General features: G+C 40.3%; 1 protein-coding gene and 1 long non-coding RNA gene across 5 annotated transcripts; one reads left to right on the top strand and one right to left on the bottom strand.

Annotated features, from left to right (window-relative positions):
• Positions 1 to 1,007: 1,007 nt before the first annotated feature.
• LOC144531122 (uncharacterized) lies at positions 1,008 to 4,630 on the bottom strand. The gene is made up of 2 exons (XR_013503195.1): positions 4,409 to 4,630; positions 1,008 to 2,584 (listed from the first exon to the last, which is right to left on the bottom strand). It is a non-coding gene; the product is annotated as an uncharacterized LOC144531122 (long non-coding RNA).
• On the top strand, positions 2,335 to 15,116 carry usp20 (ubiquitin specific peptidase 20). Of its 4 annotated transcripts, none has more exons than XM_078271067.1 (25): positions 2,335 to 2,426; positions 2,899 to 3,003; positions 3,286 to 3,339; positions 3,700 to 3,762; positions 3,874 to 4,014; positions 4,129 to 4,231; positions 5,242 to 5,311; positions 5,444 to 5,557; positions 5,691 to 5,790; positions 6,949 to 7,462; positions 7,573 to 7,722; positions 7,911 to 8,023; positions 8,436 to 8,608; positions 10,264 to 10,358; positions 10,803 to 10,836; positions 10,974 to 11,019; positions 11,100 to 11,280; positions 11,394 to 11,520; positions 11,607 to 11,776; positions 12,646 to 12,727; positions 13,123 to 13,231; positions 13,326 to 13,428; positions 13,520 to 13,588; positions 13,676 to 13,844; positions 14,594 to 15,116. In XM_078271067.1, exons 2-24 carry the CDS (start codon positions 2,926 to 2,928, stop codon positions 13,831 to 13,833), a joined length of 2,847 nt encoding a protein of 948 aa, XP_078127193.1. In that variant the 5' UTR covers positions 2,335 to 2,426; positions 2,899 to 2,925; the 3' UTR covers positions 13,834 to 13,844; positions 14,594 to 15,116. The 4 variants fall into 4 exon arrangements, with proteins under 4 accessions (XP_078127193.1, XP_078127194.1, XP_078127191.1 ...); XM_078271068.1 differs by lacking the exon at positions 2,335 to 2,426 and adding an exon at positions 2,498 to 2,590 and having other exon boundaries at positions 5,691 to 5,769; XM_078271065.1 differs by lacking the exon at positions 2,335 to 2,426 and adding an exon at positions 2,498 to 2,590.
• The last annotated feature ends 1,388 nt before the right edge of the window (positions 15,117 to 16,504 follow it).

Raw genomic sequence — 16,504 nt, 5'->3', positions numbered from 1 at the left:
TCCAGTTTTGTAGTTTTAAAGATTAGGATTCGGACTCAGGATCAGCGTTTCAATATGGAGTCTTAACACGCTATGTACGTCATAACTATAACTATAAAAAAATACAAAAAAGAAATTACATTACAAAAAGTTATATATTTTTTAATTTCTTATTTCGTATTCATTTTAATAACATATATGTACGTTACGGATTATCTAATTCCTGTGTATTTTTCAACAATAAAGAGATAAACACATGACTCTGACAACCTGACAGACAGTAAGCTCGGCCTGCCTCAGAGGAGTTGGTAGTTTGAGTGTCTTGAGGATTGATGTTTCCAACATGAATTGTCAGAGTGGAAAAGCACAGATGTAAATAATACAATTCATTAATGATGCCTGAATTCCATTTAGCTGCTTCAGTTTCAGGGTCCTGTGCATAGTGGCTCACTGTCACACTTCCATGGCTTACTAGCAGTCTTGTATAAAGTACTTGAAAGCAATACTTGAGTAAAAGTACAAGTATCTTACCAGAAAATGACTTTGGTAGAAGTTAAAGTCTTCTTTTAGAATATTACTTGATTAAAAGTCTTAAAGTATCTGATATTTACTGTACTTAAGTATCAAAAGTAATTTTCTGATATTAAATGTACTTAAGTATTAGAAGTTAAAGTAAAAGTAAAAACTTTGATTATGAACTTTATGGCCAAAGGTGTGTAATCTTATCTTCATCACCACTGTCGTTGGGGTGGTCATCATATGTTACCATGGCGGCAGAGCCTGCACCAGGTGCTTCCATGACACTATCAGTTATTATGCTTCCTCCTCTTCTTCTTTAGTTTTGGCCTATGGATGTTTTGTTTTTTGCTGCTTGGCAACAAACAGGCATTAGATGACCAACTGGAATGGAGTGTGCAGTATCTTTGCAATTTAGGAGCAATGATTTGCCAAACCTGCTTTTTTTCCAGTGTAACAAATTTCTTCAGATTTTATTTTGTAGTAACGAGTAATGCTTAGGGGAAATGTAGTGGAGTGAAAGCATACATTTTATTTAGGCAATGTAGTGGAGTAAAAGTAAAACTTTCCAGAAATATAAATAACGAAGTAAAGTACAGATACGTGAAAATTCTACTTAAGTACAGTAGTGAAGTATTTGTACTTTGTTACATTACAACACTGCTTACTGGGGCACTTGAATACAACATTAGTAACACCTGTACATTTCCTATAGGCCTACTATAACATGTCTGCTGTGATAGGTCTATTCTAATTCAAGCACCTTTATCTAGTTTACATATTTTACTGCTTCTTTTGACAATGTGTCTGCTTTTTGGTTTCCAGGGATACCTGATTGTGCTGGGACCCACACCAATGGGATATGTTTTACCTTTTACAAACTATTCTTTAATTAGTGGACAAAGGTTCATACAGTAGATCATGATGATGACTAACTGTACATATCTTAATGCTTGTGCGTGCTTATAGAGTCACTACATGAGTATTTAGGGTTGATCTCACCTGTTCAGCCCATCTGAACTCCATCAGCATTTAAAACAGTACATTTAAATAATCTAATTTCAGTGTGTGCTAATTACCACCTGGTAACTGGGAATCACTACTGCTGACCTTGTTACATATGTGGACCCTTTGATACATCAATACAAATCCATAAAAAGTCAATGTACTTAAAATCACACAATTACAGAAAACAGAGCAAGAAGAATGTGGAGACAATGTTGAGGGCAGGAAATTGCTATTTGGGTTTACAGTATTAATAATTGTGTCTAATTTACACAACTTTAGAATATGTTGTAAAGCATTTTATAATAAAAAAAAAATGGTGACACCTGCTGGCCAAATCCTTGGTTTTACATTTGTGTGGATGGATGGATTGAATTTGAGACGAATATTTATTTATTCCTTTGTTTATTATAACAGGGACAATGACCAGACTGTCCCAGAATTAGCTCAAAAGCTACATTTGATCAGCAGTCCCTGGGCAGGCAAATCCCATTGACATATATAAAAATCCACATTCGTTCCCCCAGCACTCGTAAAGTTAAATCCCAAAATGGCAAACTATTCCTTGAAGTAGCCTATGGAAGTAGCCTACTGCTGCGCTATCTGAATTTTCTGAAGCAATAGATTTATTGAGAGAACTTGGTGACTCATTTAAACGACGTACAAAATTCCGTACGTCACTTCCGTAAACAGGGCTCTTTACCGTTAATGAATAAACACGTTCAAATCTATTTGAATACTAGTTTCTACTAAATTACACGTATCAAATACATTACGAAGATACACAACTAGCAAGACAAAATCAATGAAAAGGGGGGTTTCTTTTTCAGCACATCGCTGTGGGCTGGATTTGTCAGGCGGACGTCTCCGTGTTTCCTCCTCCAGCCCTGCGTCGTGCCGTGCCGTGCCGAGCCGTGCTGTGGATGGTAGGGGGAGTGAGTTGTTTGGGGATGGTGGGCCGGGGTGTCGCGGCTCTCAGCTCGGCTACTCGATATCTTGCTAGCATACTGTCGCCTGCCCGCATCCAGTATGGTTTGTTTACCAGAAGAATGAAAAATAGCGATTATCATCGTGGCAGCTGCTTCTGTTGGTAAATATGAGTCATTCATAACGGCGGTTGTCATCGCTGCAGTAATGAGATTTTTGAGCTTTCGTTGGTAAACACAAGGCCTTTTAGTTGTTAGATTATGTGGCATAGTATTGGGGTTGAAAGGATGGTCTCAACAACACTAGCTATAGGTAACTTATGTTTCCGTTGTCAGTCAGAAACGAGGTGCGTGTGATTTATATAGGTGCATATCGTGTTTTTGTGTTGAGAGGATGAAGCTAGCTTTAGCTACAACACCTTGTCACCTGAATAACTACCGTTTTGTTATTACTGCCCTGTCAAATTAGCAGACGTCCCCCCGAAGAGAGTGAGTAACTATGGCTGAACAAGAGCTTTGTCCTCACCTGGACTCCATAGGAGAGGTAACCAAGGAGGACCTCCTCCAGAAATCCAAGGTGGGTTTTCATTCATTTACTTGGAATGTCAAAGAAGCCCAGTTCAGGTCATTGGATGTGTGTGCCATGGCCTACACATCCCTTAATGTTGTTGTAGCAGCCTTGTACCATTTTAGTAATAACCACATGAGTTGGAATATTTGCTCTGCTATGTTGTCTTTGTTGGGTATTTGACAGTGAAAAAGCATCCTTGCTTGTGTCAGCTCTCACTCTTCCTGAGTGTCTTTCTAATTGCATTTCTAATATTTTATTTTGTTCCTTTGGATTATATTCATGCTGCAGGGGACTTGCCAGTCTTGTGGTGCAGGGGGCCCAAACCTGTGGGCATGTCTGCAGGTAAGGTCCTTTAAAAGGTTTTGAATCTTTCTTTTCAGGGGTTATTTTGCTGGTTTGTGCACCTTGTCACATAAATGATTACTGCAAGCGCAACTAGCGCTGCATTTTAGATAAGGCCAGATGAAGGCCAGATGAAGGCCAGATGAATGCTTAATAATTAATCAGTAGTAGCTGTCAAACTTAGGCAGGCAAACAAGTGCACAATATATGCAGTTACAGCTATTAATTTAGACTCTGACATTCTAGTATGGAATTAACTTAAAGATTAAGCCAAGACAGGAAGATATTGTGACGTAATGTCTTTGTAAGCTAGAAGAGAGGATTCAGAAGCCTATCTAATACAGTGTCTCTGCTCTGTAGAGTGACTGCCCATATGTTGGTTGTGGAGAGTCTTTTTCGGATCACAGCACCCTGCATGCACAGGTAAAACCTTGTTAAACAAAACATTCTTGTCCGTGTGTCTCCTTGTGGATGGTTACGGGAGGAAAAATGTCAATCGAGTCCCTTGAATGATTGCGAATGTGTTTCCTTTAGGCTAAGCAGCACAACCTGACTGTGAACCTGACGACGTTCAGGATCTGGTGTTATGTGTGTGAGCGGGAGGTATTTTTGGAGCACAGGCCTCCGCTGGTGCTTGTACCTGCTGCTCCCCACCACTGTAAAGCCACAGAGCAGGTATGCCTTCGCACCTGTCTCCCATTTAAAGTCCTAGTACTGCCATTTCAAATTCACACAAACCTATTCGTTACTCCCCTTCATATTTATAGTATATTTTAATCTATTTCCTAGGAAGCAGCTCCTCAGCCAGTAGGTCACCCACTAAAAGCAGTACCAATTGCTGTGGCAGAAGAAGAAGGTTCCGATTCAGAGGATGATGAGCTTAAACCCAGAGGTACTGTCAACCTTTATTTTTCTAAACAGTGCATTTTAATTTCCCAAATTTGTAAGTGCTCATGCTATTAGGACACAGCTGCCATATTTATAAGCTATAATTGATTTTAGTCCTAAGAATAGTTACTATAGCCTGACAAGCCAGACCCACATCAAGATGTTGGTTCTGTGAACTCACCATTGGCAGGGCTCAATCCGAGGGGCTAGTCGATAGATTAAACTTTTGCCGTATCAGGGCGGGAAAGCTCCGAACACATCTTCCTTTCTTAAGAATGATTTCTGTGCCGTTCTTTGTTCTTTTTTCAAAGAAAAGCTTAACTCCAAGTCTTCCAGAAGACTGCTGTTCCCAGCAGCAGCAGCAGCAGCAGCAGCAGCAGCAGCAGCAGCCATAAGCCCGCCCACCGACTCTATACACGATGTGATTGGCCTGATCAGAGTTTGGTTTTTCCAGCTCGCAAGCCAACCTAGTGCCTAGACCCCTCCCCTGGCTGCAAATTTAATTTGCTGCCGCTAGGGTGCGTCTAGATTTCTAGGCTATAGTTACTAGGCATGTTTCCTTTAATCTAGAATAGCATTGATAATTATCTCTTGATAAGATAAGAAAAACTTTGTCTGTCACGAGTAACAGAAATTCCTTTTTGACCGGGCAGCTCAAATGACATTAAATATGTATAAGATACGTATATGTAGAAACAGTGTAAACACACTGACAGTACAAACAGTGCAAAGTGCAAAACAGTGTAAAAAGAAGACTAAATGGAGTGGGAAATGTTGCCTATGTGTGACTGTTGATGAAGGATTTTTTTATATGTTTTTACGTGCCAACAGGACTTTGTAACGTCGATCTGATGGCAATAACTGAAAGGATTGGTGGAGGGGTTGGGTGGGATCCTGTATGATTGTAGTGGTGTCCTTCATTCTAAAAAAAATGTTCATATCTAAATTACTTAGTTTGTACACTTTTGCATTCTCTGGGAATAAAAAAAACCTGTCTGTTTCTCCTGTTTGTAGGCTTGACAGGAATGAAAAATATTGGTAACTCCTGCTACATGAATGCAGCTCTTCAAGCCCTGTCCAACTGGTGAGGTCACTTCCTGTCATTATATTTGGTCAATTACCAGGGGTGTGGCTCTTTTTTCTCTGTTTGTTATTTCGTTTTCCTTTTAGTTAGGCAGTTGTGTTGATACAATTGTTTCCTCTCTTTCCTCACCAGTCCCCCTCTCACTCAGTTCTTCCTGGACTGCAGTGGATTGGTCCGGACCGATAAGAAGCCTGCTCTCTGTAAGAGCTACCAGAAACTGATCTCAGAACTCTGGCATAAAAAACGGTAATAAACACATACAAGACATACATGACTCGATACAAGTGACGGAATGTAGCTATACGAGACTGTTATGTACTAATGATTCTGAATCATATACAGTATATTAAACTAACTCTCATGGCGGCTACCCTCCCAGGCCCAGCTATGTCGTGCCTACCAGTCTGTCTCATGGCATCAAACTAGTAAACCCCATGTTTCGTGGTTACGCTCAGCAGGTAGGGGCAAGCAGCCAGCAGGTAACTACACCTGGCATCACTCAACAGCTTGATACGGTCTTGTTCTTTTTATTTCTAAACTGTGAACCCCTGTGTATCTCCCTCACACATTCCCTAAAAATTACTGTTATTTTTGCTATTAACAACTACATTTGTTATTAATAACCAAAGGCTTGACTTGAGTTGTTCACTTCACTTCAGTTTTTGGAGAATTTGAGTATTTTGCTTACATCCCCAGAACCAGACAAATTCTTACATCTCTCTGTATAAAACAGGAGGATCGATATGACAAAATTTCTTTGGTAATCGCGACATTAGCGACTTTATAATTGCATAAACTACAATATGTACTTATGTTTGTCCATTCAATCCTCTTAGAGAGGTTTATTAGTGTATTTCTTAAAACAGTAGTTCAACATTTTGGGAAATGTGCTTTTTGCTTTCTTGCAGAGGAGGAGTAGTTAGCGTAATTTAGCGCAGTAGAGGGAAACAGCTAAGCTAAGCTAACCATCTACTGCCTGTAGCTTTATTTTTGCACACAAAAATGTGAGCGGTATCGACCTTCTCATCTTACTCTCACTCTCAAATGAGTGTATTTCCCAGAATGTCAAACTATTCCTTTAACTTTAGAGAGGCTTCTTGATCCAATAGATTTCCAGTATTTGAGCCAAGTTAGGCTAAACTTATATCTCAACATACCTTCAATCTGCATGCAGAAACATTAAAAAACGCATCTGCGACTTTGTCGGACTCTGTGGAAGGAAGAAAAACTGAATTATTTCTCACAATTCACAAACAACTCAAATGAAACCTTGGAGTTTGTCTGATTCTTTGTAATACAATAATTATGTTTAGAAATGGTTTCATGTTACTCAGGCTTATTATATGTTTGATTGGAAGTGTCTGGTTTTGTTTGACTGATAAAGTCAAAAAGTGTTTTTAAATGACCTGTCTTCAGTGGGTATGATTAGGTCCTTCTTGTACCACTTCTTACCAATGTAGAAAAATGTTTTTTTTGTTGCAAACAACACATACAACATTATTCACACATTTCTCTGTCTATCTTCTTGTTTTGAAATAGTCACCATCTCTGCAAAACTCCTGTCTGTGTTTGTGTACATGTAGACACACTCATGCATCCTCCTTTTGGGTGAATGCAATGTGCTTTTCTTGCTACAGGACACTCAAGAGTTCCTGCGCTGTCTGATGGACCAATTACACGAAGAGCTGAAGGAGCCTCTGGCAGAGTGCAGCATGAGCGGGGAGGGAAGTGATGGGGAGGAGATAAGAGACGAAGACCGTTCCCCGTCTGAGGATGAATTCTTATCCTGCGACTCTGGCTCCAGCAGTGACCGTGGGGAGGGGGGAGGAGTGGGTGACGGCGAGCTCCTACTGCAGGATGAGTGTGACGGTGTCAGGTCAGCAGCAGGGGGGATAGTGGGCGTCGGTACCGGCGGGGTGATCTCGGAAAAGGAGAGGCTGAAGGAAAGGAGAGTGTCTGGCTCACCCCTCCGTGGAGGCTCGCAAGAGATGGATGAGGACGCTGATGTGGATACAGCAGCTGAGGAGGGGGTTCCTGAGAGGGGAGAGGAAGAGGAGTTAACGCCAACCACAAACACTGAGGTCCAAAGCCAAGAAAATAACCAGTTATCTGATACTGGGCAAGGGCAAAGCCTGAGCAGCAACACCTCTGGTATAAGGCCAGCAGGATTATGAAAGTGTATTTTTCAACTTTATATCCCTATCATGTGAATTATGTCTCTAAAACTGTCAATTCTCTGCATCCGACCTGCTGTTTTCTAGAGCCAGACAATGAAGCGTCAATGACCCAGTCCCAGTCCACTCCCTGCAGTCCTGTGCGAACCCTTCAGGAGTTGCATCCCAAACTGTCCTCTAGTCCACCTCGCTCCAGCCCCCTCCGCTCTGCAGGAACTGCATACTCCTTTAAAAAAGGTAAGGGCATTTTCAGAATCTGCAGCAACATTTTATTCTATTTTTGGTGTTAATGCAGCCAACAGTGGTGGTCTTCTGTCCGCCACATTATACACAGACATTCTTTCGCCTGCTTTTCCCTCATCCAACGACATCAACAATATTAAGTTTGTCCTCTAATATCCTCCTCCGCGTCATGAATCTTCCAGCTCAGCTGCTGCTCAGTGCCAGGAAGAGGAAACAGTCTCACTATCGCAGTGTGATCTCTGACATCTTTGACGGCTCCATCCTCAGTCTGGTCCAGTGTTTAACCTGTGACAGAGTGAGTTCATCCGTTTTAGCACCAGAGGGAGCCACATATTTAGTCAGAAACCACAGTATATTTACTTGATAAATAATATCTATATTTTTTGTGAAATTTAGATGAAAGTATGTCGGTGCAATTGTGTCATTTCAGTATTTTTTATGATTAGAATTAACAAAATGCATGAAAATCTTAATTGAACAATTAACATTTTAACCACTGAGATTGTTTTTTTAAATTTTTTTAGTATTATTCTCATATGCTTTTTTTTTTTTTTTTTTTAAAACACAGATGTGAAATGATTTTTCATTGACCACACACTGATACGTTTAGATTAGCATTTATTTATATTTTATAAACATATTGTTTAAAGCTCTACTCTCACTGATGGAGGCATGCTGTGTAAACCAATTCTATAAATGTGTGACAGGTCTCTACTACAGTGGAAACCTTCCAAGACTTGTCCCTCCCTATTCCTGGTAAAGAGGACTTGGCCAAGCTCCACTCCTCTATACATCAGAACCTTCCAGTCAAAACAGGCGTGTGTCCCGAAACTTACGGCTCGCAGGGCTGGATCTCCTACATCATGGACTCCATACGCCGGTCAGTGGGCCATGTTAAACTGTCAGAGGAGAGGAGGATGTCAGCGTGTTTGAACACATGAATTCAGCAGATTCGAATCAATCTGATTGCACGCTAATATGCTGAGGTCATTGAAATGATTTAGTGATGCATGTTACTGGCAAGAGGCTTCATTTAACACGGTATGACTTTTTTTGTGATTAACATAAAAAACATACAATTCTCAACATGAACACGTCACCCCCCCCCGTCATCATCACCCCACCCAGACAAAAATCAGAGAAAGAATGCAAGTTGAGTCAAGAGTGTTTTGTTTTTTTTAGATGTCATGCTCAATTAATTTCTTATGAAAATCCATGTCATCACTGAGGATTGAAGTCAACCGAAAAGAGGGTTCCAAGAAAAGCGTTAGGTGGTTAGTGCCCTAACAGAATTCAGGAATTCCTTCAGGGCAAATGTTTGAGTGGTTCATGCAGTGAGAGGGCTTTAAGGGCGTCCTGGAGTAAGTCCAGGACTGATGGGTTGGTGGAGATTACATAGACTGAGGAGGGCTCTGAAAAGCTTGACCCACTGATCCAGGATAATATCGGAGTGCTGAGCCTCTGGATGACGAGAAGAGTAATATTGCATTTTTAATGACTGTAGAGGGTTTTCAACGGCGTAGTAGAAAGTGTAGTTAATGTCTATGTCAGCAAAGCAGTGGGTTTCCTGAGATAACAAGAGGGTTGCATGCTGCTCGTTCAGTAGAAAACTAGAATCACTTCCTGTGTGACCTGTATTTATCATTGTAGATATTGGGACAGAGATGCAGAGACAGGCCTCGGCATGATATTTGCTCATCTTCCGTCAGTTCCCAGAATTCAAAAGCACCATCATAACAGTGCTGGTGATGTCGTTTGGTGAATCTAGTGGTTTGTGAGGAAGTATACCTGAAGGATTGTGGAGGTGAGCTGCGTTGTCAATAGGGTTGGGCATCGTTTTTATTTTAACAATTCCGATTCTTCCTTTCGATTCTGGTTCTTATTGATTTTGATTCTTTGAGGGGTGGAGTTGAAACAGGTCGCATGCTTATTTCACAAATAAGAGGAAAGTTTTATTTTGTTTCAGTGGTGATTTACAGTTTTACCGGATTTTTTTCAACGTAAAATAAAGCTTCACTACAACACTTCGCCGCTACGAAAACCCGAACTTGCGCATGTTAAATTTGGAACCGATAATCGGATCTTCCAAACGATTCCAATAAAGAAAAGATTCCTCTGGAATCGTAATTTTTAAAACAATTCCAAGTTGGAACAGGTTCTCGATGCCCAATCCAAGTTAACAAACTCAACAGACAACACATATCTTCTCCACACAACTCTGTTCTGCCATAGAGCCTTGGTGCTGAGCATATTTATTTGAAGAAGGGGGTACACAGTTCCTGCTTCAACAGCCATCTGAGGAGCAAGCCTTTCAGGGGAGATCCGGTGTATTTGGGCCCTTCAAACTTGCCATCTAAGACCCTTTCAGGAGCTATTATCGCTCTAGGCAGCATTTCATTTGGGGTCATTTAATCATTACAAGTTGCAGACCCACATGAAGGTCATTTTTGTCAGTATGATCACTGTGAGGAGACAGACTAAAAGAGGCTCTGTGGCTGTAATGGTTACATCTCTTTATATTATGCCTCTGAACAGGTTCGTAGTTTCATGTATCCCTAGTTGGTTTTGGGGGCCCATGGTGACCCTAGAGGACTGCCTCGCTGCCTTCTTTGCTGCAGATGAACTCAAAGGTAAACAATACTATACTGTGCTATTTTACTATAATACTCTAGTTTTTATATGGGCAGTACTTGGGATTTCGTACACATGGCTCACACTAACCGTTACCAAATTCGTGAAATACCTACAGTGCGTTTTTTCACACCACATGCACTAACATGCATGCGCGGCCAGACCGGCCATCAAAACAAAGAACAGAGAAGCTCGGATTACAACACACACACACACACACACACACACACACACACACACACACACACACACACACACACACACACACAGAGAGAGAGTGTGACTTCATTCTCTGCTCAGGACGACATTACTCCACTATATCTTTACATAGTAAAGATTTGTTTGCTGCTTTATTAATATTCTGAATATAGAGTACAGAACTTTTAAGTGATCAGGTGTAGGTGAGAAAAGAGAAGTAACATTCACATCCATTCTTTTTACAGGGGACAACATGTACAGCTGTGAGAGATGTAAAAAGTGAGTATGTATTGTAAATCCAAGTGGATACATGAATTATAACTAGAGAATTTCTCACATTTTAATGCTTTAAAAACCCTTAAAACAAGGGTATTTTTCATTTAGATTTTTTTTACACAGTATTTCGTTTTCTACAGGTTGAGAAATGGTGTCAAATATTGCAAAGTACTTAGGCTTCCAGAGGTATGATCTCCTTCTTGCTGCAGATAACAAGTTTAGTTATGCTTGTGGCTGGCTTCATGAAGTGTTATTTGTTTGTGTAGATTCTGTGCATTCACCTGAAACGCTTCCGGCACGAGGTCATGTATTCGTTCAAGATTAGCAGCCACGTATCCTTCCCGTTAGAAGGCCTCGACATGCGACCTTTCCTGGCTAAAGAGAGTCCATCCCAAGTCACCACTTACGATCTGCTGTCAGTCATTTGTCACCATGGCACTGCAGGAAGTATGAGATAACTCAATGTTATTTCAACATGGTTAACGTATTTTAGAGAATCAGCGAATGTGGTGTACATGTTCATGTACATTCTTTTTATTACCCTTTTTCTGGTGCTGCAGGTGGACACTACATAGCTTACTGTCAGAATGTGATCAATGGCCAGTGGTATGAGTTTGATGACCAGTATGTCACAGAGGTCCATGAGACAGTGGTGCAGAATGCAGAGGCCTACGTGTTGTTCTACAGGTAAGCATTTAAAAGCTCCATCATAATACATAATCTATTTATTAAAAATGATGTTACAGACTGTGTTTCTTCCTGGACTCGTGCAGGAAAACTAGCGAGGAGTCGCTGCGAGAGAGGCAGAAGGTGGTGGCTCTGGCCAATATGAAGGAGCCCAGCCTGCTGCAGTTTTACATCTCCAGAGAATGGCTGAACAAGTTCAACACTTTCGCCGAACCAGGCCCCATTAGCAACCACACATTTCTTTGTCAGCACGGAGGTGTGTGATACAATCTTGATCTGAAAAATGTGCGATGTCAAAATCCTGCCATATCACACTGAGAAAACATGCACATGATTCCTTAAAGGGGACCTAAAACCAGCCTAGAACTATTGGGGCTTTAAGGAAGAGACACTTTTGAGTTGCATTATGGGAAATATAGTATCCAGTGTTTTTGTAGTATCCAGAGCTTGACAAAACATTAGGAACTTGAGTCAGACGATTTCAGTCTCTGGGGGTTACATTTCGACCATTCTATAATCAATCAGTTTCTTGTGGGTTCTCTAATTTGTGAAGTAATCACTTGAGTACCCATTTAAAAACAAATAGACATTAGCAAATAACCTCACAGCTAAATAAATGCATATTATCCGTTGGAAGTCATGTTGTCGATCAGTAGCAATTAGCTCAATGATTTATTTTTCCAAGTTCTTACATTTCAGGCTTTCAAAAACAATTTTCTGACAAATCAATACATTTCACATACAGTTTCCCAAAACCTGTTGCTACCTTCTCTACACATATTTATTTTGCCATATTATTCAGCTGTTTGAATTATGGACGGTGCATTGAGGAGGTTGATGGCATCTCAATGTTTCAGCTCTTAAAACAAATAATTCTTGTTCATGTTTCTTTCAGATTTATGGTAGTTGGCCAGTTTACATGTCTTACTGGGAAAACCATGACTTTATTGCTTTGGTGTGTTACAGGCCATTACTGTCTAAGAGGACAGCAGGAATGAGGGAGGGGATTTTGTGTAGGAGGAGAATAAATTTACCATAGTTGTTGGAATTTTTACTGGTCTCCAGTACGGGCCAGAAAAGGTCATAGATCTCTCCTTTTAATTTAAACATTTTATTTCTGTACAGGGATTCCTCCTAATAAATACCAATACATAGATGACCTGGTTGTGATTGTTCCTCAGAATGTGTGGGAGTACCTTTTCAACAGGTAAATATGCAACACATTACCATTTTACATTAGCATTTTCATTTTGAAGGTGTATCTAATCAATACTTCTATATTATATGGATCAAAGTAATAGATTATATGGATCGGAAAGTAAAACAAGTAGGAATGTAGTCAATGTCAAAAGAGGCGGTCTATTTTAATTGAATGAATCTGATAATTGTTTAATCACAGCTGAAGACATATGTAAGAAATGTCCCTGCAAAGTGAACACATATGTAGCTCTACAATAATGTAACAGAAGAATGTATCTGAATTGATCTTAGCGTGATGGCAAAACCTGTAAACGAAGGCCTTAGCTGAACATCGATTGGAATTCATGTGAATGCATATGTTCACATTCATTTGTTTCCATCAATTGGTGTTTCTGTCCTTAGTTTTGGAGGCGGCCCAGCCGTGAACCACCTGTATATGTGTGCCATCTGCCAGGTGGAGATTGAAGCTCTGGCTAAACGCAGAAAAATGGAAATAGACACCTTCATCAAGGTAAAAGCCAATATTCTGCAAGGGCTTACCTGTGCTTAAATGTGTCTTCATGCTTTGTGCTGGATGTTGTGAACAGGTTTTCTCTTGTCTGTAGCTAAACAAAGAGTTTCAAGCTGAAGAGGCTCCGATGGTGATCCTGTGCATCAGCATGCAGTGGTTCAGAGAGTGGGAGAGCTTTGTGAAGGGCAAAGACAATGGTATGACCTTGCAGGAAGACAAACCGTAGTGCATTCAAATTCTTCATCTTTCTGCCTTTACAAAATATCTTTTTATGATTTGTTTTCTCAGAGCCACCTGGTCCCATCGACAACAGTAAAATTGGTGTTATGAAAGGAGGGCACATACAACTGAAGCAAGGTAAACCGCAGCACTGGTTGTAAAGCTGGAAATGAGAAAAACAGACAGCCAATAAACCATTTCTTTTATGTGCATCTCTCCCCTCAGGTGCAGACTATGGTCAGATCTCAGAGGAGACCTGGCAGTACTTGTTGGGTATTTATGGCGGAGGCCCTGAGATCGCAGTGAGACAAACCGTGGCACCGGCTGACCCTGACAGCCTTCATGGAGAGAGGAAGATTGAGGCAGAAACCAGAGCACTTTGAGATAAAAAGAGGTTGGGATGTTTACTTATTGGGAAACGCTGTGAAATCACCGTAATCCAGACCTCACATTCCTCTTCCTTCATATACACAGACTTGTATTCAATCACGTCTTTAAATATACTTTTGGGTGCTGTGTAACATTTTACTGGAAGCCATGGTCGTGGAGCTGCTCTTGGAACTAGCACCTTTTCTATCCACTTCCCTTACGTTAACCACATAAGCTCATAAATTCCTTCTGGCCAGCAGAGATTAAGATAGCCGCAAATATGGCTAAGAATAATAGAGGCAGCACATCCAGCTCATAAACGGCTGTAAATCCAATCTGAGTGTTTGAGTTGAGGGCCCATTAAAGCTTTAGCGCGTAACTTTTTTATATTAATGAACGTCCGTTAAGCGATTGCCAAATGAGTTGCTACAAATCTAATTAAGACTATCAGCTCCACACCGCTCTCTCTGTATTTCTCAGTATGGCTGTTGTTTAGAAACTTTCCAGTGACTTTTCGTGCACAGAAAATCGAGTGAAGATAAATACCTCTTCTGAAGAGTCCATCATGTTTTTTTTAATCCTCTGTGTCCTCCTTGGCTACTAGCAACTGTGTGGTGGAGGGGTGGTGGGGGTGCGCGATCACAGAAGGCTTGTATCATGTGGACATGCACAGTTTTGTTGTCATTACTTAGAATTCCTCATGGGGGCGACAGAAACTATGCACTATAGCTTTAAGGGTGCATTTGTTCTAAACTTGTTTTTCATTTTCCCCAGGTCTTCTGATTCCCCTTTATACTCCTGCCCTCGCAGGAAGCTGAGGAATTTGCACCTTGGTGAAGAATCCTCGTCGTGAGCACTTTGTAAATGTAGCAACGCATCATTTTGAAGCTGTGTCGCAAGAGGGTGAAACGGTACTTAAATATCACAAAGTTATTTATTGGATAACTCTGACCCTCAATGTTAAGGTGTAAAAAAAAAAAAAAAAACAAGATGTTGTGTCACATCTCTGGAGCTGTTTTTGGTAGCTATGGTGTTTCAGTGGCTGCTGTAGTGACTAGGTGTCAGATACTGCGAAACTGGCAGACAGCTGCTGGTGTCGTGAACCAGTTACTCAGGAGGAGAACAGAACTACAGGCTGATGTTTGGTTTAAGGACTGAACTGTTCTTCCATTGGAAGCAACAACCAAGAGACGTTAACATGCTTTCTGTTGTTTGCCTGTTTACTAGTCAGTGAGATATATTACATAAAATCATACTCTTGCACCTACAACCTTAAATACAGTCAACTAAGCCCTCAGGAATGGAAGCCTTTTGTTTGTTTAAACCAGCAAAATGATCAGATTAACAAACTTTTAAGAAAATATCACAGCAGGTTTGTTTCCAACCACAAAACATGCATGTGTTCCAAATACTATTTTCAGGGTGTATTTGAAAAACTTCAAAATGCATTTAACTGCTACTCCTTTATTTGGACATGTAAGGACATTTCACTGTTGAGTTTGTTTGCTCAAACGCACAATAACATCTTTTCTGTGATAAAAATTATAGAAATATTCAGTCGCTCCTGTACAGCACTATCCATAAATGGGCATATACGCATAGAGATATATGGCTATAATAATAATAATAATAATAATAATAATAATAATAATAATAATAATAATAAAAAAAAAAGCAGCAGTTAAGTAAGAAGAGAGGAGTACATATCTTGTGCAGCAACGGTAAATTTGCCAAAGGGATAAGAAAATCCTGTGCCACAAATATTTTTGGCTTTTCGAATGAAAACGTACATAATTAGTTTGTATTTCTTCTGAAACAAAAGTGAGAATTACCTCATTTTAGTTCTTTAGAAGAGATTAAAGGTGCAGTAGGGAAGACTTATAAAACTAACTTTCTGTCATGTTTGCTGAAAGTGACCCTATGTTCGAGTAGAACTACATGAAGCAGGTAATTAAAAAAAATATCCGGCTCCTCTGGCACCACCTACAGCCTGTAGTGTGATTTGCAAAAATCCACAGCTCCCTGTTCAGATGCACCAATCATGGCCGGGGTGTCTAACTGTGTGTCAATCACTGCTCATGCACACACATTCATTCTCCCTGGTGGGGGGAGGGGCTTAGGAGACCGTTTTGGGCTTTAGCGGAAAGGGGGGGAGGGACTGAGAATGTCAGATGTTCAAATTTTTTGGCTAACTCCTGGATCTTTCCAATCCTACCTACAGCACCTTTAACTAAAAATGATGTATAATGTACCCGTTTAAACCAAGGGAGGGCAATATTTTCCGATGTAATATTTAGAAAGTAAGAAATAATCTGACATCACAGATAATTAGCACAAACATGCACAAATCCCCAAAACAGTTAAGGTAATATAGGACTATTATTTGATTGATCAGGTATATTTTTTCATAATATCTTAATTGTGCAGGTTACGTTATCGGAAGAAATTAAGCTGTACCATGTGGTATAGGTTAAAACCCACGTCTTCACTAATTGAGACACCATAGCTTGTTTACCTTAAATTCTATTCTAAGGTTTGAACACGGCCACTCACACACGAACAATCAATCAAACGGCCCCCTAAGTGCACTGCTTAGTGTTGCGAAAATTTTATTCAGATTTGTCTTTCTCTCCTCTTTTTTTTTTTATATCTTTGAGTCACAGATCAGACTGGTAAACAAGAGTG

This window comes from Sander vitreus, chromosome 16 (genome assembly GCF_031162955.1).
Source record: "Sander vitreus isolate 19-12246 chromosome 16, sanVit1, whole genome shotgun sequence".
Classification (NCBI taxonomy): Eukaryota; Metazoa; Chordata; class Actinopteri; order Perciformes; family Percidae; genus Sander; species Sander vitreus.
The sequence above is the reverse complement of the archived record's forward strand: the minus strand, read 5'-3'. Positions and strand labels throughout refer to the sequence as shown.

Excerpts from the sequence above, each read along its gene's own strand:
- usp20 (XM_078271067.1), top strand. The coding sequence starts at position 2,926 with ATGGCTGAACAAGAGCTTTGTCCTCACCTGGACTCCATAGGAGAGGTA. Across the intron at positions 11,281-11,393 it reads TCACCATGGCACTGCAGGAA|GTGGACACTACATAGCTTAC; the intron begins GTATGAGATAAC and ends CTGGTGCTGCAG. Across the intron at positions 11,521-11,606 it reads GCCTACGTGTTGTTCTACAG|GAAAACTAGCGAGGAGTCGC; the intron begins GTAAGCATTTAA and ends GGACTCGTGCAG.